Raw genomic sequence first — 25,331 nt, forward strand, 5'->3', positions numbered from 1 at the left:
GGATCACTGAGGCATTCCGCATGTTACAGCTATTCCAGAGCCTGGGACCCTGCAAAAGTTGGCCGAAACTGACACAATACTTGTCAGTTTCCTGGCAGCCCACAGGGGAAGAACTCCAGTCTGGTCAGTTTCATGAGTGGTGTCATGCAACTGAGGAAGATTGCGTGAGTTTTAGGACTCTAGTCCATGTTGGGGGGGGGTGTGTAGGGGAAAACATGAAACTGACAAGGGGGTTTGGAGGAGGATACATGAAACTTGCAAGGACTGTCCCTTTCATATCTCAGAGAGGTAGCTGCACTTGTCTGTATCTTCAAAAACAACAGCAAGTCCTGTGCCACCTTCTAGACTAACAGACACTTTGGAGCATAAGCTTTCAAAAAGCTCACGCTGCAAAACACCCCTTGGTCTCTAAAGTGCCACAGGACTTCTTGTTGTCCCTGTCCGAGGGGAGCCAACCGGCGGGGATGCGAGGTCAGTTTCAGGGGGTCTGTGCCCTGGAGACGAATGAAACTGACAAGGGCGGTGCCAGTTTCCCGCACTGCCTGAAGGAGGCCAAGGAGGACACGTGAAACTGACAAGGGCTCTTTCAGTCTAGCCCCTGGGGACTCTTGAAACTGACACACCCCGAGGGGTGGGCGGCTGGGGGCGGGGCGTATGAAACTGACAAGGACTGTGCCAGTTTCAGCCGTGGGTCAGGATTCCCCGTGCAGCGTATTGCCCCGAGGCACGTCCAGGATCGGGGACCCTCCAGCCCCCAGTCTGACAGGTCACCTCACCCCGCCACCACCGCCTTGTGGTAGCCCCCTCACTCCCCTTCCACACGCTGCTGCGTCACCCCGACCCCGCCCTCCCCCCCGCACGAGTGGGCCTCACCCGTCACGTCACCGACTTCCGGGGCGGCCCTGAGGTGGCCCGAGCGCCAAGTCAAGCTCAGAAGGGGCGGGGCAGGCTCAAGGTGAAGCCGCCTTCCGATTGGCCGCCCGCGCTCTCCCGACCCCGCCCCGCTGGAAAGGTTACGGCGCGCCCCGGAACCTGGCGGTGCGGCGTGGGCCTGGCCTGGCGCGCGGGGGAGCCGTTGGAGGGGCTCGGGGAGGTGGGCGGAGCCGGAACGAGGCTGGATATGGCGGGAGGGGCCGGAGGGGGCTGGGTCCCGCTCACGTTGGCGCGCGCGGGGGCGGGGCGGGGCGGGGCGGGGCGGGGCGGGGGTCGGGTGTCTGAGGCCTGACTGGGCGGCTGCGCAAGAGCTCTGAGGTAACGGGGGGGGCCGGTTCTAAGGGGGGGGCAGCTTCCCGGTGGGGCCACCCTGGGGGGGGGAACCTTTGGGCTCAGTCCTCCCCAGGGGTTCCCCTCCCTGGGTCTCCCCCCATATGGGAGTCCTGAGGAATGGGGAGCCCCCACATCCTCAGGTCTCCCATATGGGGGAGACCCAGTGAAGGGTGGGGGCCGATCAAACGACTCTGCTCACCCTAGGGGGTGTCCCGACCCTCTTGTTGGACTCCTCCCCCCAGCTCCGCACAGTGGATGTCAGTGGGGGTCCAGCCTCTCTTCGCCGTAAGGGTGGGTGGGGCTGTATGGCCTTTAAAGAGCCCCCCTCCCCCTCCTGGGGTGTGTCTGAGACTATAAAGTCCCCCTCCCCAACCCCCAGCTGTCCGACCTCTGCTGTCATTCCCCCCTCCCATGAGTTTGCTGGAGATGGGTTGGGGCTTGCGGGGGGCTAAAGGCAAAGGCTGCCCTGAACCAGGCTGGAATGTCTTTCCTGTGTTGACACTCAGGTTTCTGGTTGCCAAATAGAGTCCTGGTCTCTGCTTTTGCACATGCTTGTCCAGCACTGATGAGGTATATTTTGGTAGACTGGGAATGAAACTTTTTCTGTGCAATAGCCTTCGTTTCGTGAGGCAGGTTTTTGAGGCAGGTTAAATTTCAGTGGAGTACAGCAGAACTAAAAGTAAAACAAGCCAGCAGGCGTGTACCACTTTAAAGAGTAACAAAACAATTTATCAGGTGATGAGGTTTCGTGAGGCAGACCCACTTCTTCAGCTCTGGAAATAGTGCTGTACTGGAACTAACTTGAAACACATGGTCAGTGTGTTGCACAAGCCTGGCATAATTTATGCTTTGTGCATTAGTATTAATAGCTATCTTTGATAATATTGGGTGGGGGGTGTGCGAAATAAATGTGAGAAATTTTAAGAAATCTGCAATATGCAAAAAGCAGCAATTATGTAGTAGTGAATTATTTTGAGAGCTTGCACTACTCGTATCTCATCCAGTAAATTGAGCTGTAAAAAGGCTGCATTGTACTTAGAGATCCATGTAATATCAGTTTTGTTTTAGAATACATTGAGCTTGGCAGTAGTTACCATCCTCATCCTACATGAAGTACAGTCATGACAGATCAAGAATATATCTTATGCAAATGGAAGAACCGTTTATGGCCAGCAAAGGTAAGAGCACTATGGTACCATTTAAATAGGTATAGAAGTGAAGCAAAACTTTCTGCCGGTTCTCTCCCATCCTCTCCAAGAGATCAGGAAAAGACAGAATGTTGGAAAGTGATGTGCCATAAAATGTATGATCAAAAAACCAAGCAACTTATTCTATGTGAAACTTGCTAGTTGGAGATAACACCAGAAATGAATTACCTCGGCAAAAGAATTGGAATTAGTGACAGCAGCAAATCTCTGCTTGGAAATTATAATTTGTAACTAACCTGAGGCTGATTTGTGTTGTGGTAGCACTTGGGGACCACAATCATGGACTAATGTGTATGGACCCATTGTATTACACAATATCCTACTAGAAATCCCTGCCCTGTACAAGTTACAACTTAAATATAAAACAAGACAGCTGATGGATACAGACAGATCTTGAAGGAAAATGAGTTTTTTATATATTTACAGGGAGCGTTTTCCAAGTACAAGGGGAAGGGTCAGCAGAAGCATGAAGGTGCTTGTTTGAAAACTTAGCAAATGGGTGATGGAAGCTGAGATCATGGGATAAGCAGAGGCAAGATTCTAATACTGAAAAAGAGAAGGCAGGTAGAGTTGGGATAGGTCGGGATGGACCTTGAAATGAACTAAGTCATTCATTTGATATGGTGATGAAGAGGGAGCTGGGGAAGTGTTCCTAATTATGGATGATCCCTAGAGTTGCTTAGACTGTTGGCAGGTTTGTCTTGTAATGTTGACTAAAAGCTTTTATTCTGGATGATGAGACATTGAAGCCAAACATAAATTATAATACAAAAGTGGGGAAACCCTCTGACTTGTATTGGAGAGGCCACCTCATTTCCTATCACGTTTGAAAACCCTTTCATTGAGGGAAGATAAGACGTTATCTTCAACTAAATGTCTGTTTGATGCAAAGCATCACTTTACTTACCATTTTCCTGCTTAAACAAGTGAAACACTTGGTTTTCTCACAGTTCATTTTGCTAAATGTATTCATAAGCATGTTCTCAGTCTAATTCTCCATCTCTTCTTCTTCGTGGTGACCCCATGGGAGATCACTCAACACAAGATAAGGATGTACTTATCTATGCCATGTTCTTCATTCCTGTTATTTCCCTTATAATTTGTCTTTACCTCAACTCCTTTTCGCTTCCTCTGCATAATTTCTTCTAGTTTCCTTTTTTCTAAATTTTCACTGACTGCTCCCAATTTCTTCTGCAAGGCAACAAGCAAGAGTATCAGTCACCCAAACCTTTGGACTCACTGGTCTGAAACAAAAGCCACATGGACTCAGCTGGGAGATCTTAATGGAAAAGGTCCCTTGTGCATAGTTTTGTTTTTATTGTGAGATGCTTGTTTTGTTTTTAAACTAGGAGTTTTGTAATTTCTCTCTACTCTGGCACACTCTTGTCCGGCATCACCCATAATCCAGTATGATTTTAGTTAGCTGGCTAACCACTTATCATGGGTGTGGCCAAGTTTCCTGTGATCCTATAAAGTTTGTGTATAGCCACCAGTCCTGGTTCTCAGTGTTCTGTGCTGTTGTTTAGCTGTAATTTTCCCCAAAATGCCTTCTAAGAGCCCAGTAAGCAATTAAAGTGTTGGTAATGTACTAGACACTATCAACCTCTTATGGACTGGCAAATTCTCCCATTTGGCAGCAGTCATGACCCAAGGGTGCTGAATTAGAGAGGTTCAACATGTATCAGATATCACTAAGACTAGGTTCTTCCTGACAAAATAGCACTTTTTTTTTTTTCTTCTGCCGTTACTTGGGATGTATGCTGTATGCCATCTTTACTCTGACAAACACCTATGTACATGGCTTTAAAATTATACTTTTTTTTTTCCATTTAGGTTTTATCCAAAATCAAAACATCCAGAAGATCAGTTGTGTCTAAAGCAAAAGCAGCCTCTTTCAAAGTTGAAATACTCGGTCTGGAAGAACAGTTAAGTACCCTTGTCATTAATCATGTAATATTTTAAGAATACAGATGTTTGGCAATCTTGCTGTAATCATTGGTTCTTGAAACTGTCTAAAACAAGATAATTGGTTTCTGAAGTGTCTTGCTAGGTGATCAGAATTTGGTGCAACAGTTTTTAAATGCATAAAACATTTTGATTGTTGACGAGTTATACTAACATGCCATTCTTAAAGTGCTCTAGACTTCGGTGCGAAACCTGCTTCATGGTTGTTAAAAGTAGCAAAGCTTCCTGGTATTTCAGAGAGCAAAAGATAAAATTTATTGTTTTGATTACTATATTTCAGAATACAGATAATTGAAATATTTTAGATAATGGACTTGATATATTCCACCTTATTCGTCACCCTCTTGATTTTATTTTTGTCTTTGCGATCCATACTAAATCAGCAAGTTATGATATTTTTTTTCTCGATGCAATAGTTGATTTCTAATAATCAAAATACAGAGGAAGAGATATTCATAGAATCATAGAAGAGTAGGACTGGAAGGGACCTCGAGAGGCCATCGAGTCCAGCCCCCTGCCCTCATGTCAGGACCAAGCACTTTCTAGACCATCCCTGAAAGCCATCTATCTATCCTCTTCTTAAATATCTCCAGTGATGGAGATTCTACCACCTCCCTTGGCAATTTGTTCCAGTGTTTGATCACCCTGACAGTTAGGAACTTTTTCCTAATGTCCAACCTGAACCTCCCCTGCTGCAATTTAAGTCCATTGCCTCTTGTTCTATCCTCAGAGGCAAGGAAGAACAAGTTCCCTCCCTCTGCCTTATGACACCCTTTTAGATACCTGAAAACTGCTATCATGTCCCCCCCTCAATCTTCTCTTTTCCAAACTAAACAAGCCCAATTCTTTCAGCCTTTCTTCATAGGTCATGTTCTCTAGACCTTTGATCATTCTCGTTGCTCTCCTCTGGACCTTCTCCAATTTCTCCACATCCTTTCTGAACTGCGGTGCCCAGAACTGGACACAATACTCCAGCTGAGGCCTAAGCAGCGCAGAGTAGAGCGGGAGAATGACTTCTCGTGTCTTGTTCACAACATACCTGTTAATGCATCCTAGAATCATGTTTGCTTTTTTTGCAACAGCATCACACTGTTGACTCATATTTAGCTTGTGGTCCACTATAACCCCTAGATCCCTTTCTGCTGTACTCATTCCTAGTCAGTCCTTTCCCATTCTGTATGTGTGACACTGATTGTTCCTTCCGAAGTGGAGCACTTTGCATTTGTCCTTATTAAACTTCATCCTGTTTACCTCAGCCCATTTCTCCAGTTTATCCAGATCTTTTTGAATTATGACCCTATCATCCAAAGCAGTTGCAACCCCTCCCAGCTTGGTGTCATCTGCAAACTTAATAAGTGTACTTTCTATGTCAATATCTAAATCGTTAATGAAGTTGCTGAACGGAACCAGTCCTAAAACAGACCCCTGCAGAATCCCACTAGTTATATTGATTTCTTATGGTGTAAAGAAAATAGAACTTTGAAAACAATGACATGTCCTTACTAATTTAATGGTCTAGAACAATTTTACTGTACTTTCAGGACTAATGTGAACAGTACGGACACTGAGCCTTTGGAAGAGGAGCGCATACAAATCATTGCTTCTGAACTAGGTGGGATAATGTTAAAATTTTAATTCTTTAAATGGATGGGTGTCTAAATACCTGACTCATTCAGTTCCCTGCAAGGCTTCCAAAAACAGTCTCCATGTGGATACGTGAAATACCACAAATAGCTACTTCTGCTATTCCCCAAATATGCCCATCTCTGTAATGTGATGCTAATATGTACTCTGAGGAGCAACTTCTATTCAAGCCATGTAACAGTTATTATTTTAAAAGGAGTAAAGGGTAAGACTGGAACCTACTAGGCCACTGAACTCCTTGGCTATGCTACTCATTTGCTACACTGCCTTTGGCAATGATGCTTCATCTTTCTGTCTCCAGGTTCAGTGTCCGGAAAAGATGTCTTATGGTGAGAGGTTTAAGAAGCTCAGTCCAGGTGTACAGTACATTTAGCTGCAAGCATAACTATGTCATTTGGGTCTGACAAGGTGTGACTACTGACACTCTGCTCCCAAAAGCCCTTACTGTAGATGCAGTTTTTGCTGGTATAGCTTATTTTGTTTAGGAGCTGGGTGTATAAGTTGTACTGACAAAAGTGCAGTTTTCCCAATATAAACTGCATCCACGTTAGTGCTTTGCTTCTGTAATATAGCAGTATTGCAATAACTGGCAAATCCTTCCTAGTGTGAGACCTGGCATCAGTCTATTTAGTTTATCCAAAAGATGATTCAGAGTTGATGTGATCAGTCTACCAGTACCTATATGGGGGAAGAGACTTCTGATAGTAAAGGACACTTTAGAACAGCAAGGGGAGGGGGGTATAATGAGATCCAGTGGTTGGAAGCTGAAACTAGACAAATTCAGGTTAGAAGTAAGATGCAAGATGCATGTTTTTACCAGGGAGGGAAATTCACCATTGAAACACCTTGTCTGGGGATGTTGTGGTTTCTTCATAATCTGAAGTCTTTACATCAAGACCGGAAGTCTTTAAGAAAGAGATGCTACATATCTTAACCAGAAGTTCTGACCCTGAGGCACAGTTTACTGGGTGAAATTCTTTGGCCTGTGTTATGTGGGAGGTCATAATGGTCTCTTCTGGCCTTATCATCTGAATCATTTTTCTGATGGGTTTCCAGCTTGCTTCATTTAGTTGGTATCCCAAATCTGCTTGTAGAAAATGGTCTGAGGGCTATTTTGGTAGCAGGGTAGTTAGATGCTCTTTTATCCACTCTTGCTGTTCCTTCTTTTGTGCTGTGCTTTCCATCCTGCACCATGGGAAGCATAGCAGGGAATCTGGGCCTGGGTGTGTGGTTAACCTGTACAAGTCTATTTAAAATTGTAATCCTGAGAGAAACATGAGCATTTATTTGCCATCTGTCTTAAAGCTAATGGTGCTTTTTGCCATGAATTCTGTGATGTGCTGTGTAAGAGGTACTACAAAAACAGTACATTATAATTTTAATACACAATGACAAAGTTATAACTTCTTGCATGTCTCTTTAAGCAGACCAGAGGAATCAGTCTAGACATCCTGTGGAAGAACTGAAATATCGCAAAGCTCTTAAAATTGCTCTAGATATTTTGAGTGACTTTCCGAAACAAGTAAGGCCTCTGGATGATAAACGAACTACTCAATCAGCCAAGAAAGAAAATAAAATAAGAACTCCATTATCTCCTCCTGTGACTAGATGTCCAATATTTTCCCAGAAAATCAAATTGGAAGGGAGTGAGAGCTTGAAGAAGATAAGGGAACAAAAGACGCCCAGCCCACAAACTGATACAGAAAAAAACAAGCAAAAATGTCAGCTCAATTCAGAGATGACAGCTAAAATATCTGGAAACAGAGCAAAATCTTCAAGATCTAAATCTGGCATGTGTAAGTCAGAAAGCCACAACTGCCAGACTTGTAAATCAAAATTAAAAACATTAACTAAACAGAAAAAAGCAAAATCCAAAGTGTTACCAAAGTCCAAAACAGGAAAAAGCTCATGTCTTTTGTTAGAAGAGAATGAGAAAAGGAAGAGAGGAAGAAAGAGACCAAGAGATGTGGATGAGCTCTCATCTCCTAGCACTGAATTCACAGATGATACAGCGCATGCTTTTGTTGGACAGAGTACCCCAGTGTCTTCTTCCTGTAAATCTACCATGTTAATATCTGTTGGAAAAAGAAGAGATGTGAGAAGTCTGCCGAGAAAAAAGTTACTGGCTTTTTCTAGTACATGTGCCTCACCTGAAATAGAGAATAACAGCAGCAGAGAGAGAGACACTCCAACAAAGAGATGCAAAATGCCAGTGAATTCAAAGTGTGCTAGCTTGAAACAAAAGACTGCTGCACTTTCACCTCCCCGCAGAAAAAAGGGATGTGTAAGCAGCTCTGAAGTGTTATCTGGGGCTTGTAACCACAAGAATTACTCTGTTAGCTCTCTTTCTGAGCTTCAAAAAGAAGACAACAAGGATACCTTTGACAGTCTTGTGAATGAAGCAAAAAACTGTCAGCTACCTGACTTTGATGAAGATGAAGAAGGTAAAGTAGTTCATTAGGAGAACTAGACTTTATACTACTTGCTGCTCAAATTTGCTTATCTATTTTTGTGGGAAGTTGCAATAGTTTGTGGAATGGGTTCTCTGAATATGTATTTTATACTAGTCTGCCATGGCCAGCACATCTATTTGATTTTTTTTAAGTTTCCCTGAAATGTAAATATTGCCTAAAAGGAAGGTAGTCTCCTGTTGGAGAAACTTCAGAATTGCTCACTGCTAACGTCTGCATTTAAGCAGTGCTTAGGGGTTGAGAATTATGATGCTGAATAATTTACCAGTACCAGGTGTGATTCACCAAATTTTATTTTTTTTAATTTAAGCTCTTTTTGTTTAGGAAGTTTTTACGAATACTCTCCTAGTAAGTATCAGATACAGTGTAGTAATCATTACTACAGTGAGGTTTTGTTAAGAAAAACAGTGGTATAATTGGATCTTCTTCTTAATGGAGTTTTTGAGTGTGACAATGTGCATCTTTACGGTACCCATGACTTCACTTATCTCACTATTTTCCAGTTCAGTTTTACTAAGAGAGATAGTGGGACCTTCCAAATCTTCCATTAACTGGTAGGATTTTTACCGCCCTTCAGTGTTCTGATAGTAATTGATAAGTTTCTTAAAACTCTAGTTTTAGAGCAGGGGTCAGCAATTTTTTGGAGGTGGAGTGCCAAAATTTGATCTTTTGACCTCTATATATGGTCCCAGAGCTGGTGGTACTTTTAAAGTTACTAATAGTCCTACTTAAAGCAGCTTCATTAATAAATTAAGATGTAAAGCTTTATCATTGAAGTGGTGGATAGTAACATTAGCTGGTCTTTTGTTATTCCACCAGCACCATGGCTTTGAGCAAGCTTCCAGCTTCATGGAGGAAGAGGGATGGGATGGACCTCTTGCTTCATGTGCTGATGAAAATCAGCTCACATGCTTGGGGTTTCTGACCCCTGTTTTAGAGATTCTGGTTCCTTTGTGGAACAGTTCACATAAAAATGGCACTAGTTTATATTTTAAACCCTTGTTGATTCCTTCTGTAATTCTTCAGTGTTAATTCTTGACTTGAGTATCCTTCACTTTTTTAGTAACCTTGGTTTGATGTTTTACTACTTGAATATCTCCAGTTTCTACATTCATTGATAAGTGTATTGTTATAAGAAGGCAGATAATACTTATATTTTAATCACTCAATTTCACATCTTGCCACTCTTACTATCCTTTTGCATCGTGTTGTGAATTCTGGAAAAAATCCATTTCTAAGGCGCATTAATTATTCTTGCTAGCCTGTTCTATTTCTAATTACAAAATTCATTAAATTAATACCAACTACTTAAAAGCTTCCTTACAGCTACATTTTTTCCACAGGTTCTGTCAGTCATAGACTGCTGTTTTATTTACATACTGTGCAAAAAAGCAGGCTAGTACCATGTCTACAAATGTATTCTGCCTTCTTGGCTCCACAAACAATCTCCTCACAGGGTTTTTCCAGCCTGGTCACCACTGGCTTCTGTGGGGTTTAATTTATTAACTTTAACTTGAAAACTAAATACCAGCCTCTTGTTTGTAACCAGATAAATTCACCTGGTCTGTTAAGAGTTCCCTCTGCCTTTGCAGGTTGCTCCCAGTTCTTCCCATGTGGAGCAATTAATTCCCAAGTCTTTCCTGCAGGAGTTTTTCTGCAGTCTTCTGAACCTCTCTGCAGTCACCTTCTGCCCTTCATAGGGAATTGCCAATCAACAATGGCTTGGCCCCAGGTTCCAGTATTCAATACTGCTGCAGGTTGAACCTCTCTAGTCCATCATGCTCTGGTCTGGCAAAATCCACGGTTGGGCATGATTTTAGTTAGCAGGATGCCTACTTATAATGGGTATGGCCAAATTTCCTGCGGTCCCATAAAGTTTGTTTACAGACACCAGTTCCGCTTTCAGTATTCTGTGCTGTTGTTTGCTCTAATTTACCCTTAAATGTCTTCTAAAAGCCTATTAAGCAATGGAAGGGTTGGTAACGCTGCTGCATGATACCGACCTCCTGTGGTTCAGCACCAGTCAGGACCTGAGGCTGCCAGACTAGAGAGGTTGAACCTGTACTAGCTTGTCTGTCTAACATGTATTATGTTGAATATTAACAGAAAGAGAGCCTTGCTAGTCTATATACTATCAAAACAAAAAAGCAGTCAAGTAGCACTTTAAAGACTAGCAAAATAATTTATTAGGTGAGCTTTTGTGGGATAGACCCACTTCTTCAGACCATAGCCATACCAGAACAGATTCAATATTTAAGGCACAGAGAACCAAAAATACTAATCAAGGTTGACAAATCAGAAAAAAATTGTCAAGGTGAGCAAATCAGAGAGTAGAGGGTCAGAAGGGGGACAGGGGGAGTCAAGAATTAGATTAAGCCAAGTATGCAAAACAGCCCCTATAATGACCCAGATAATGGGTCATTATAGGGGCTCTTTTGCATACTTGGCTTAATCTAATTGTTGACTCCCCACCCCTTCTGCGCCTCTACTTTCTGATTCGTTCACCTTGACAATTTTTTTCTGATTTGTCAACGTTGATTACTATTTTTGGTTCTCTGTGCCTTAAATATTGAATCTGTTCTGGTCTGGCTATGTACTATGTTGTTTCCGGCAGTTCACTGAACTTTTGACTTTCTCCTTTTGAGTTGAAAGGATTCTACCCTAGCAGAAGTCTCTACCCCTCTCTTTTTTAAAAGATTCTTATTGTTTCCAGCCACTACTTTGTAGAACTCTGTTTCTCTCCCTTTTCTAATTTCTTAGACTTTTAACTCTGTATTCTCTGGTTAGATTTTGATGTTACACCAGCGTACATTTGACGTAACTCCAGCAAGCTAGGTTACAATGCTCAAGGGCATATTTGGTAGCTTAATAGATGTAATGAACTCAATAATTCAAAACACTTTGAAAAATATCCCAACAGTAAGATATCTGACACAGCCAGAGAAAACAAACAATTCTTATCTCACTTCATACTGACAGGCTTGGAATCCTCTGATCTGTCTTTGAAGTTTAGCTCTCCAGGAGGTGTTTCTCTCGATACAACTTTTGTAGATGAGGAAGAAGAGGAAGATGAAGAACTTCCTAGTATTCTTTTACGTCAAGGTAAGGAGAGAATGTAACTTTCTTTGTGGCTTAAAGTTACTGAAGACTTAAATTTGATTTAGACATAGTTTACTGATAGTCTGGTAACGCAGCATAAATCTTTTTATTCATGATACTTGTTCTTGCTGGGAATTGTGCATGGAGTTTTGTTCACTGGAGTGGCAGCGTGTTCGTGTACTGCTTGAGAAACTGCACGCAGACTCCGCTTAAAGATATACTTTCAGGTCATACTGTCATACCTCTCAAATGCCAGTAATATGGACTTCCCGCAGACCTCTGACAATCCGTTCCTTTCACTACAGACTACAGTTGTCTTTGGAAAGTGCCACTAATGAGGTGGTGGTTTTTGTCTTTCTCTTGCTACAGATGTAAATAAATGTCCATGGTATGTGCATGCTATCCAATCCCAGTACGGAACTAAAGTACACACTTTGCATACCGTCACACCACTTTTGCTTCCCTTCAGGCATAGTTCATAAAAATATTTCTCCTTTTTACTTTGGCTCCCTCATTCACCCTCACCAAATCTTTTTCTGTATCTGATCCATGTTGGGCAGGAGGAGAAGTCCAAAAAAAGTAATACCATTATATAAGTAAGTGGTGCACTGTCCTCTTCAATACTATTTGTAGTGCTCGTCATCCTATCTTAAACAAGGATATTTGTAGAATTAATAGGGATTAAGGGAAGGGTGATTGAGTGATTGAATAGAACCATGGAAAAAGCTCCTTATGAGCAGTGATGGTTTACCTTAAAGGGCTAACAACAAAAGGTCATGGTGACAAAATACAGAATAGCGACCAGCTGTAGAGACTAGCTCGGAAGCATCTGCTCTCTGTTTCATAACATAGGAACCACAAAACACCTAGTGAAACTAAAATATGGCAGATTCAAATCCAATGAAAGGATTTTTCCCTACAGAACATGTAATTGGTCTTCAGAATTCGTTGCCACAGAATGTTAAGGCCAAAAATTGTACTCAGATCCCAAGAGACTGGGTTACAGTTAGAGACTATTCATGATTGTTATAGTATAGAGTGTTAAGGCCTGCTACTAATCTCAGCCTACTAGGGATCGGGTTGAGATATTCAAGGAGGACAGATTATTTCACATTTGCCAGCTGCAGAATTGCTTACATGTTCCTTTGAAGCATCTGGCACTAGCCACTGTTGGAGAGGGTACTGGACTAGATAGGAATTACAAACTAACAAATACATAATCTATGTTCCTAGGAGATGAATGGTGATCCTGAGATCGTAAAAAACTTTGAGAGAGACATTGTATTGCATTACAATGCCTTGCACAAGGAGACTTAGTGTAAATTGAGTTGTAGTTCAGGGAATTACATGTTTACGTAGCATCGCTGATGTTCACATATTACATTTGTCTAACTATGTAGGCCAATTAACTTTTATTTTTGTGCCACAGAACCATGTTCAATTGAACCAGGGATGTTGGTCTGGTGCAAATTGCCAAGATATCCATATTGGCCAGCAGTGGTGAGAACAGCATCTTATTAATTTTTTTGTAAATGGGATCTGAGGGTCTGATTCTAAAAACCTAAATGGGTGTGTTGAGTGTGTTCAGTGCCCACTAACTTCAGGACAAGTTGAGAACACTGTCATGTTCATTTGTTCAAACTCTTTGAAAAATGTTTAAAGACAATTGCTACCTGGAAGCGGGATACACTTGTGCTTTCACGTGGGAAGTTCGGCAATGCAGCTCTGAACTGTTATAAATGAACTGTGAATGAGTTTTGTCTCATTTATACAGAGACCAACCCAAAAGAATTTTAATTTTTTGAACCATTCTGAAATATCAGGAATATCGAATCTAGACTTCTTTATTTTAGCTGGAAGAATTTCTTCTGGGGTATGAGTGGAGAAGGGTAATGTCTAAAATGTATTAGTGCTTATCTCCACTTGCACAGGATTGTGGACAAAAGATGTCCGTCTTTTATAGATTCAAAATGCTCATTAGGCACGTGAATTAAATATCTCATAATGGAAAACAACCCACTCCCCAAAGCTTTATTCTCCTGACTGAAAATCAATGCCTTGCTTAAACTGACTATCAGTCTTGATTCTTGTGATGTTTCCTTCATTTGCTAGTCACTAATATTTCAGGGTAAAGATAACTTAACTTTTGGAGGTAAAAATGAGCAGGCACAAAACGTGTGTGAAATCTCTTGACACAATCTGTAAACCCGATAAAGTAGAAAAAGGCACAATGCTTTTCCTTTTCCAGAGGTCACCTTTAAGTAAAAGACAGATGTTAGTTATGAAGAGTTTAATGATGTCAGGTTTTTTCTCTGAAGATCGAGCACTTGCTATAGAATCCAGTGTAGAAGGTTATAAGCACTTATGAGTGTTGTAAGACATAATAAATTCTGAATTGAAACTCATTCTGTTAGGTAGTAAAATCTCAGTTCCTCCTTATTTATCGTACTATTATGTTGCCACCTGTCAGAACAGCCAGGAAAATGGTCTCTTGTGGCTGTTAACACATTATTCTTTCTTATTTAGAATAGAGTTACTAATGTACATCATAATACAGAGTTAACAGGTAGCATCCAAAGGTGAATCAACTCTAAACTGTCATTTATTCTTGTCTTTAATTTGTAACTTTGTTTTGATCATTTTACTTTTCATTTTTCCCGTGTGAAGCAATGCAGAAATAAACTCAAAGTAAAAACCAGTGGCATAATAAAATGATGTGCAGTCGTGCTATTCTTAATGTGCAGATTTTATTAGCTGTGTTTGCCTGTTGATTAAACTTGACTCTATTTTCTATAACAGCACATGGAGCAATAGATAAAAATGCAAATAGAAATAAGGTGATTGTCGGAACTTGATTGCTTATAAAGGAATGTTAACATGTCTTTATATTTTCAACAGGTAAAAAGCGTGAAGCGGAAGTATAAAAAAGCAAACGTGCTGCTAATAGAAGGGAGTATGAATGCGAAGAAGGCAAAGGGGTATACGCTGATTTTTGTGTGTTCATTCTGATTAGCTTCCTAACTTCACTTACTGTTTCTTAGAATTGTGCTAAGTGCTGTAACCTCCAGGATAGCAGAGACATTCAGAACAGAATTCCTTTTCCTGGTACTGAAGCCCTGCAAAGCCAACCTTTTTGTGGTTTTGGATTGGCATAAAGTAGCTCTTAGTTGTTCAGCCAGGGAATCCTCTTACAACTGAAAACAACCTTGAGCAATTGCTCCCGACTTCATCCCTTAAAATGTGTGTGGTTTTTATGAAACTTTTGTACAATGTGTTGCCCATCATACAGAAGGCCTATGCATATGCTGAGTAAAGGTGAATGTATCCATCTTTATGGGTTGGCTTAATTCTGCAAAGCAACTTTACATTTGCACTTCAGTCTACATGTGGCCGTCTGTATCGCTAGACATTAACTCCCCTTAAAGCTTGTCAATGTCCCTCCTAAATCAGCAGTTCTGTTGTCTTGTGCCTAACCAAATTTAGTACCAAACTGTCCCTTGAATATAAACTGGTAGCTCAGAAGAATTAAAACTAGTACAAATTCTATCCACAAACTAGCTAGGGATCCTAATCTGTAGGAAGATGTGGAATATGATGGGTGCAGGGGAATACAGGTTGGATTTCTCTAATTCGGCACACTCTTTCTTTTCCAGCAATAACTAATCTGGCATGACTTTAGTTAGCTGGATGACAATTTATCATGGGTGTAGCTAAGTTTCACGTGGTCCCGTAAAGTTTTACAGCCTCCAGTCCTGGCTCTGTGTGCTGTGTTGTTTAGCTCTAATTAACCCCTAAATATCTTCTAAGAGCTCAGTAAACAGTGGAACTGTTGGTAATGCTTCTTGACAATATTGACCTCCCATGGTCTGGCGAATTCTCTCTTTTGGTGCCAGTCGGACCCTGAGGGTGCTGGACTAGATGTTCAGCCTGTATAAGCTTGTCTGTATGCACTAACTATGTTCCTCTTTTCTCCTTTTGCAGTTTCTCGATAGGTCTCAAAAATCTAAAACATTTTGACTGTGAAGAAAAGCAGAAGCTAATAGTAAGTACAGGAATAAGAAGCAAACTTCTCATTTTTCTTCCATACATGACATTACCATAAAACTAAATCACTAGTTATTGGCCTTAATTTGTTCTTTCGTCTATCGTACAATTTCATGCCAATGTCTTTTTTTTTTTCAAATCTATCATTTGTATAACTTTTTTCAGCTGAAATTCTGATGTGAACAAAGTAAATGTAGATATTCAAGGCGTGTATGTCTTTCAAAATTGGGGGGGTCGGGGAAAGGTGGGCATTGGAGGGTGGGTACTGATCTGTATCTGGTTTTCATTTGACTTACTGCTTTCAAGCTCAAAGCTTTAAGTCCCTGTACTTGCAAGGTAATCCATAGCTAACAGCATTCAGCAAATGACTTTCTTTCACTGCCCTCTTAGATGGGACAAAATCGCATTGAGCACATCTTAAAGAAACCATTCTTGAAACTTAACAATTTCTGTAATGGTGCTGAACACAGTGGTGCCCTTTCAATACTGGGAGTTAAACTCACTTCAGTAGTGTATTGCTTACAGATAATGTCTATAATTGGTTAGTGTCCTTGTATAGATCAGGCCTAAAAGAGTTTGATTGCATCTGTATAAATGGGTGGTAACTTGATAAGTCCTAAACCCTCCAGTTAGAAGCTACACATTTTTTTTACCCAGCTAAAGCATACTTGAGACAGATTTGGAGCTCCAGCTTGTTGCAGCAGCAGAGTGCCTTGCTTCTGTTCCTGGTTGCATTTTCATTGCAATTAATTTTTAGGCTTTCACAATTTCAAATCATACCTTGAAAAGGCAAGTGCCAAAAACGTTGCCCAGCCAAGAAACAATCCATTGGCAAATAATCCAAAATACTCTCCAAATTACTTTCACAAAACTTTTTGTACTTCAATTTTTTGGTACAGGAAGTCCCAAACATACGAATGGGTTACATTCCAAAAGTTCGTAAGTTAGTTGTTTGAAACTTGCAACACGTTGTCCCACAGAAACAATGTTGTAAATGGTGGTTAGGCAACCAGGCTAGTCCACAAAAGCCTATTTATTCCATAATATAACTGGAAGATTGTACATTTATAATGAAAAATTTTAGAAAACTACTGTTGCAATATTAGTAATTAAAACAGAAATCAGTTAAAAAGACTAGATTTTTTTTTTTTATTTAACTGGATGATGGTGTATATTATTCCGCAGCAGATTAACACTGACACAACATCTCTGCATTGTTTTTAGATTGGGTAGGATAGGAGGAATTACTCAGTTTTAAAAAAATCCAGCCCTTTGACTTTTTTATTGTAGGACAAAGCCAAAGAGGACTACAGCCAGGAAATTGAGTGGTGCACTAAATTGATCGCTGACTACAGAATTAGAGTAGGTAAGCAAATGGGTCAAGGCTGATGGCCATGTTCAGTGGTGTAGCTAAAGCCTTAAACTTACTGAATATTGTGGTAGAGTAGAAGAGGTGAGACCTGGAATAAATTCCAGGGTGAAGTTGACACTTCCTTTTTGAGCTTCGGTTCCCCTGACCCTGTGATAACTATAACTCGCTAGATGCTGAGTCTTCATTAATCAATATATTCAAGGTGCTTTGTATCTGCAGAAAAAACCTGTACCCCTCACTTTCTAGTTTTATAATAGATGAAGCCTGCAAGAGAGAATGTTCAAAGAAGAGAAATAAACATACTGTTTTGCTCCCCTCACTGCAGCATGAGTCAGATGTGCTAGAGGTTCTGTGGCCATTCTGATTTTGTAGCACCATGCTTTGTGGGTTTTAACAGCAGCCTGAACGGAGTGGGCTGAATGCCATGGGACTAGTGTTCCCTACAAGCTGAATGCTTGGGTGGGAGTCCAGGACAGATTCAGGAGCTGCCCAGCTGATTAGCAGAGCTCCCACAACCAGCAGCATGTGTTTCTACTGGTAGTACACATGTGCAAACACTGTGGCATACATGGATGGAAAAATTAGAGGGGTCATTGGATGGGACCTGAAAAAATAATTGGAATTTACATAATGCATTGGAGACTGAAAAATCTTCACAATGCCACTTTAAAAAGAGGCATCCCCATCTTATGGATGAGGAAAAAGCTGAGATAAATGATATACTCATGGCCAAAAGAGCTGACCTACAAACTGTGATTGGAATAGTTTTCCTGCCTCTGTTCTGGCATAAGACCACACCCTCAAACAGGTCAGTAGAAAAGCTTCAAGGTGCTTAGCTGAAAGGTGCTGGTACATGCAGTGGGATATTGAGGTAATGTGCTGAATAGAAATGTTAAGTTGTGAATCTTGGCACTTTATCAATGATGGACACTTTAAGTGTCTTCTCTGTTTTAAATTGGCACACTGTATGGCTGTTGCACTAAAATATTTTAATGGTTGAATCGTGTTTGCAAAGCACTTTGACTTTAGGTTATTTGCTTATGAGATGTTAAGCTTGTTTAGGTGCAGTCTTTATGTAGAAAATCTCAAACTTTTATTTTCAGATATTCTAACTGGCTTGATAAAGGCCTTTTTCTTTTCTTTCAGGTTGTCGTTCTTTTACGGGATCCTTCTTGGAATACTGTGCTGATGATATCAGTAAGTATTGCTGTGGTGAGGCTGGCATTTTTCCTTCTGTCAGTCACTGTAGATTGCTTCCTAGACACAAGCCTACCAAATTCTTGTGGTTAGGATTTCCAACTCCATAAGTAATGTTTTTCTGACAATATGCTGGTATTTCAGGAGTGCTTAAAATTGATCCTTTTAACTTGCCTTTTAATTTTGGCAATGAGAAGATGCTGGTCAGGTGGCACATTTTCCCATGCATGTGCAAATGAATGAATTGTTTCATGCTGTCAGGTCAGAAGCATCCGCTTGCCTTCATCTCCACCTTTCAGCCCCCAGAGAAAGAGGCACAGGGCATGGTGAAATCCATAATGCTCTTTTTCAAGGCACCTGCTAAGGCCTGGGGAACTTTCCCTTATTTGATACTGTGCCCGTGGTTGGCAAGATACCACCACCGTGTGTGTTGGGTAGTGCTTGCATCTTCACAGTGAACTGGGGAGAGAAAATGGGTGAGCCAAGGACGGGGTCTGTTCTGAAGCCGGAATAAGGAAGTGAGGATCAGGCTTGAGCAGGGCCCAGCACTCCATTTTATAAGGTAACAGATCCTGAGTTGGTCAGTACAAACACCACAGCCAACACATAGTAAGCCCAATCTGTAGTCTAGAACTGTCTGAGTTAGGAACCATGGGCATCAGGCTTCAAAGCATTGCGTTAGGCTATTAGGAAAAGGGATCAAGAAAAGTATTCAGGACAAGGGGAGGCATTTCACATCAAATAGGGCAGGAAATAGTTTCCCTGTCCCATGAGAATTTTTGAGAGTTTGGAAACTTTCCTTTCTTGAAGTGGAACAAAAAGTAAATCTCAACGTTTGGCAAACTGCACATCTGTGTAGACTAACAAAATAATTTATTAGGTGAGCTTTCATGGGACGGACCCACTTCTTCTGTCCCATGAAAGCTCACCTAATAAATTATTTTGTTAGTCTTTAGAGTGCTACTTGACTGCTTTTTTTGTTTAGATAGTATATAGACTAGCACGGCTCCCTCTCTGTTACTGTTGAACATCTGTGTGTTTGGGGATGGAGGGAGGAGTAGAAGTTGGAGTACTTCTGCACTGCTTGGGCAGTGGTAGCATTGTCTGAGTTGGGCAGCTCAAGAGTGGTGGCTCTTGGCCAGAAGCCCAACTCTGAAGACAACTGCCACTATCAGTACTGAAAAAAGTAAGGATGGCATGGTATATTACCCCCTTTCTTCTGCTGCTACTTCCTCCAGCCCCACTTTGCTGACATCCAGAACTGCACAGATAGGCGGTGTGCATTATGGGGTGTATTTGTGTGGGGAGGGGTTGTTTTTTGTTTTTGCCAATCAGACGTTGGCTTTAGGTGAAGATCTGATATGACATTAGATCAACCAGTGGCCCACTTCAGCATGAGAACTCTATTTTTTTTTTTTTCCAGAACATAAATGTATAAACCATTTCCTTCTATCTGAATTTCCATTCTTAAGTTTTTTTGTGTTATAGTAAAATGATTCTCTTCCTGCAGTTAAAAAAAATATTTTTTCTTATTTGCAGTTCATTTAGGTGGAGTTACTTTAAGGCTGGCTTTTCTTTCAGGCTATCCAGTTAGAAAAGAAGTTAATCAAGGTAGAGTACAAATGACCTTCCCAAATATAGCAGAGGAGGACCTTGAAGAATCTTGGTCAGAAACTACACCTATCAAGCCTTCCAAGAAAGTTCTTCCTGACAGAACGAGAGCTGCCAGAGACAAAGCCAACTCAAAGATAGTTGACTTCATAGTGAAGACAAAGGGAGCAGAGGAGCATCTTTTGGCTATTTTGAGAAGCAAAAAGCCATCCAGGTGGCTTAGAGAATTTCTGAATTCAAGTCAGTATATGACTTGTGAGACCTACCTTGAGGATGAAGAGCAGTTGGACCTCGTGGTGAATTATTTGCAAGAAGTCTGTCATGACATAGATACTAGGAAGCTGGAAGTAAAAAATGGCGATAGAATAAAATTGATTTTGGATGTCCTTTTACCTGAAGTAAGTGAACATCTCACTGCTTGACCTTGGTTCAGAAACTTGCTGAGTCGTCTTCAGTCACTGAGTAACACAAGTTAAAATTCATGGGCCCAGCTTTTACTTTTGAGGTCTTCAGATTAAGTGCCTGACTCTGGAATTAGGCAAGTAAGATTAAAAGGTGGCCTATTTTTAAAATTATTTTTTTTATTATTACTATTAAATCATATGTATGTGGCTCAGTCTTGGGAGGTCAAAGCTGTCCATTTGGCTTGGCACAACAATCTGAAAAATTGCATGTATATTTTTTTAAATGATCTTTGAAAATTCTTTCCAAACAAGCATTCTCTTGGTGTTGCTCTTGAGGAAAATAGAGCGCGCACACCAGTGTAATGGCTGCGCTCTCACTATAAACCGTTGTCCGTCTTAAAGTATTCTGAAACTTTTTACGTAAGCCCCAGTTTAAATATCAAACACTAAGGCAGTTTTTGACAGACCGTTAGTGCATAATAAGAGCGCTATATGATATCTCTCTGGGCTCATGTATTTCTGGCATCACAAAATGAGACGTAACCATCTTCACTAAAGGTAACATGGCTGCTTCTCATGGCATGCTAATTGTAATTTATCTTTCTGAAATACTTTTATTGTTCTAATCTTTGCATTTTTAGAAGATTACACAAAACTCAGTGTTTCCTAAATGCTTTAAATACTTCTATCATGTAGTTTATTTTTAAAAATGAATAATACCTGTAAGTAGTTTGTCCAAATTCTATAAAAACTAAAGTTTCCTTTTAAAACTAAATTTAAGCTTCTATGTCTTAGGGTTGCAAAAAAGTCCTTCCAAGTGTATGACAGGAAAGTTTATTTCCTCAGTTGGGTATCGTTAAATACTCATTTGTTAAAAAACAGGACAAGCAAATTTAACTAAAAAGGATGAACCTTATTGCAGAATTCTATTCAACTGCTAGGACAATTACAGTTGCTGTTTTCAGATTATGTGCATACAGTTTAAACTTTAAATTTCCACTAGTATCAATAAACTATAAGTTTTCTAACAGGCCATCATTTATGCAATTTCTGCTGTGGATGATATAGACTACAAGAAAGCAGAGGAAAAGTACATAAAGGGACCATCTGTCAGCAAAAGGTATGGTGGTTCAGTATAATCTCTAGAATTTTACTTGTCAGACTTTTTGCTTACAAATTAGCCTGATTCACCCACCTCTGCATAAAAAAATCTTCATATAGCCCCAAACTCCAGTTCATAAGGAAACAATAGGCATTAGGTTTTTACCTTGGTTTCTCAGTCAGTAAAATCTTCTTCACAAAAAAAATTTTTTTTCCCAGCATTCCCTTAGCTTTAGCACAAATTTTGCGGAATATTTAGATTTAAAGAAAGATTTGACTATTCCACCAGGGAGCTTGTCAAAAATTAACTCTTTAAAAGCTTCAGCATTTGGCTTTTCATCTGTAGCTTTTTTTTTTTTTAAGGGTGGGTGGGGAGGAGTAGCTCTCCTCAACTTTAATCCCTTTTGTGCTGACTGAGTGGCACAAAAACATTATAACATGGCTGCAATTTCCCAGATATGAATTCTGTTGGTAGACGGGAATTCTTGACTGTCATAATGCTTTTGGACTGTACCTTTGCCCACCTTCCTTCCTGTCATAAAGGGACATACTAGAACAGGAGATCAGTTTGTCTGAGGCAAGGGACAGAAGGAGCATCTCCAGGCCAATTCTCTGCTGGCATATAGGTCTTTAGGGACTGTCTCCATCTGTATGGAATTAGAGCAGAGCAGTCCATTTTTGGTAAATGTTCAAAATATTCCTACTGCCAATAGTGTGTGGTGTTCTTTTTAGGGTTTTTTTTTTTTTTTTTTAAAAGTACATCTCTTTTAAATTAGGGTGCCCAATGCAGTGTTTTGGATTTTTCTTTCAGGGAAAGAGAAATATTTGACAAAGAAATACTAGAAAAAAAGAACCAGGAACTGCTGAAGACTGACCTATCCCTTGAAGACAGAGTATAGAAACAGCAATAGGGAGCTTTATAAAGCTGCACGGGCACTGAATGTATATCATGGAGAAGAAAGCAATTTTTATATCAAATGTGAAATGTTTTTACTTTTTTATCAGCCTGTAAATATCTTTAGTGGACATGCAGAGTCTTCAGAGCTCTGTGCTCGTTCTGCTGCAGTTGTGCGTCCATATCTTGTTGCAAGTCTCTTCAGTGGAACTGTTCATTGCTTTCCTCTGGGTAACATAATGCTGAACTCCCTGTAAAATTAGTTCTACAAAGATGTAATATACATTTTTATGGATGTTTTGCTAGTCAGTTTGACTCCACCCCACTCTACTTGAAATGTTACTTAAGAACACTCGGAGAGAGAAATGGCAAACGCTTTGTAAGGCGTATGAAATAATCATGTAACTTTTTTGTTTCCAAAGATATGTTGAAAGGCTAAAATGAAATATGAAGTTCTGCCATCAGAGGAACTATGATGACAGAAATGTGAAGTTACAAGGTTTTATATAGCCAAGTACTTGTTAGTTTTGTTACTGCTAAATATACTGGGTTTCCTGTTTTTAAAATTATTGGAGGGTGACTGACTTTGCTCTTTATTTACTTATGGGGAAATAAAAATGCCACCCATTAATGAATCCCAAAGCACAGAAGCTTTCGTTTTGTTAACAGCGCAACTTTGAATGGCTATGTAAGAGAACAATTTCCAACGCACTAGCGTTATTTTATAATATGACCACCCTCACGTCATTTAGAAAGCTGAAGCCATAAATTCAATGAATGTTATGTTTATCATATTGTGTGTGAATCAAACCACTGTTTCTAGGCACACATTGGGTATTTTTATGTTTAACATTTGGAAATCAAATCTGTGTGTTTTTGGGGCTTTCCCTGCATTAGAAGCAGTTCACATCATGGTAGCACAAATGTTTTAGCATGTTGCAAACAGATTACTGTTGGCTGGCCTACAGTGAAGCTGGCAGATGTGATTCGCTGACAGAATACTTGTAAATTTGGGACGAGCTCATCGGAAAGTTTAGCTATTTATATTCTTGCGATAGTGAGAATCTTTGATCAGGGTGAGGTATATAGTCTGAACGGAGGTGAAGTTTGATCCTTGTGAGAAAATGAAATTGAAAATGGAATATTGATAGTGTGTGTATATATGTATATTCTACTCATCTGGATCCTTTTTCAAGTGACACTAACTGTGCTGTATCTTGAGAGTCTGTCCTTCTTATGACATAGTGACCTATTTAATAGGTATACTAAGAATATGAATGTAATAAATGAATGTGAGGATATCCTACTAAAATGCTTCCTTTTCCTTTTCACTAAAACTTTTTGAAAAAGGGGAAATACAGCTTCTGTAAACTTTGTCATGGTGTAAAAACCTTCATTACTAGCCACTTATATAAATGTACCTACAACTCTGCCAAAGTCTTGAAAGCTACTTTTGGCAGATGTGAATTACCGATAGAGATTTTTGAGGCTTGGTGCTATCTCTTTAATGTGCAAGCTTCATATCCAGAAGGGAGATTTTAAAAACCAACCAAAAAAACCCTTATGTAGTCATTGGTCCCAGAGGTAATGGGTGAGATCAGACATAATCTCTTAAGGCAGGGGGGAGGTTTACATCCCTGACTCCCATCCCTCCCCCTCCCTGAAATAAATCATAACCACACATGCACTTTTTATCCCTGCCATAATATTGATGGGATTTCTAAGAATGATTCAGTAGCTAAAATTCTAGTATCTTGTGTGCTTGGATTAGTCTGGGGAGAAGTAACATCAACAATTCTGATAACTTATTTATATGTATCACGCTCTTTCCCTTGTTCATTTTTCCCCTTTCCTAATCTAATCACATCTTACCATAAGATTTTTAAAAAAAAATGCAAACTCAGTAATATCTAATCAAACTGCACTTTGTTAACCATGAATGGATTGTCCGAAAGTTGTATATAACATTGACGTGTCTTATATTTTAATGTGCCTAACACAAATTATTGAAAACAAAATGGAAACATTATCTTCAAGAAAGGGGCTTTTTTACTTCTATTACTTATAAATTTTTATGGGTATGTGAAGGCCAAATTCTGCACGTGGCTGTCATTAACTTCAGTGGGTGCTACACATATGTATGCATAGGTGTAACTGGGCCTGTAAAATTCATTCGGGTAACACAAACTTTTCCACTCATTGTAGAAAGCACATAGACCACTTCTGTAAGGTACAGATAAATCTGAAGACTGCATTTTGTGAATTTCCATGCTAAGATATGGTATGAAATTTAACAGTGCATTCAGTTATTGCCTAATACAACAGTATTTGCTTTCTGTTATATACAGTATTTGCCTTATGGTATTGTCACTTCAGTTTCTTAAATACCACCTAAAACTGGTACACAACCAGGCGCGAACCCTCCAGGGTTTATTACTTCTGCTTTGCTTAAATAAATTAATTTGCTTCAGATACAGTTGATGTGATCCATTGCTTTCAGTAAACACTTCCAGATGCGTTTTGTATTGTCTGAAGTTTCCATCTGTGGGTATGTCCAATACCATTAAATACATTTGGTACAGTATTTGAGATTAAAATGTTTTGTTGATCTTGTAAAATAACATGTGGGTGAGTATTAGAAAGCAGTGACCTGTATTGCAATTTTTAATAAAGCAGAGTAACCAAAAACCTGAACTTTGTTTTGTTTTTTATGGGGATGTATAGTCAATAGCTATCTTATTTTAATACTTGTATCTTTATTGACATTTAAAAATAACATTTCCAGTATTCTTGCAGCAAAGTAATTTCTTATAAAATGTTTAATTTGTGTCATCTGTGTTTATTTGTAACCCATGGAGGATTTTGGCTGAACATCCAAAATTATTTTTATGCATTATCTAAATTGAATCTTGAGGTCTTCTATCAACATTCTTTTGATAACTTTAATGCACACATTGAAGGCAACATTTTTTTTTTTTTTTTTTATAACTTCATTTTGGGCTATTTACTCTTTAGAAGTATCATGAGAATGGGCCTTCAGTTAACTCAGGTGTT

General features: G+C 40.0%; 1 protein-coding gene across 7 annotated transcripts; it reads left to right on the plus strand.

The window, feature by feature from the left end:
* Positions 1–1,063: 1,063 nt before the first annotated feature.
* Positions 1,064–24,971, plus strand: PWWP3A (PWWP domain containing 3A, DNA repair factor). Of its 7 annotated transcripts, none has more exons than XM_074978407.1 (14): positions 1,064–1,093; positions 2,324–2,444; positions 4,308–4,399; positions 5,981–6,051; positions 7,508–8,527; positions 11,534–11,656; positions 13,083–13,153; positions 14,552–14,631; positions 15,635–15,695; positions 16,988–17,063; positions 18,216–18,266; positions 19,806–20,275; positions 21,313–21,401; positions 22,194–24,971. In XM_074978407.1, the coding sequence occupies exons 2-14, from the start codon at positions 2,388–2,390 to the stop codon at positions 22,279–22,281; spliced, it is 2,349 nt and encodes a 782-aa protein (XP_074834508.1). In that variant the 5' UTR covers positions 1,064–1,093; positions 2,324–2,387; the 3' UTR covers positions 22,282–24,971. The 7 variants fall into 7 exon arrangements, with proteins under 7 accessions (XP_074834508.1, XP_074834507.1, XP_074834511.1 ...); XM_074978406.1 differs by lacking the exon at positions 1,064–1,093 and adding an exon at positions 1,200–1,251; XM_074978410.1 differs by lacking the exon at positions 1,064–1,093 and adding an exon at positions 1,200–1,251 and having other exon boundaries at positions 19,848–20,275.
* Positions 24,972–25,331: the final 360 nt, after the last annotated feature.

The sequence above is a fragment of the Carettochelys insculpta genome, chromosome 27 (genome assembly GCF_033958435.1).
Source record: "Carettochelys insculpta isolate YL-2023 chromosome 27, ASM3395843v1, whole genome shotgun sequence".
Classification (NCBI taxonomy): Eukaryota; Metazoa; Chordata; order Testudines; family Carettochelyidae; genus Carettochelys; species Carettochelys insculpta.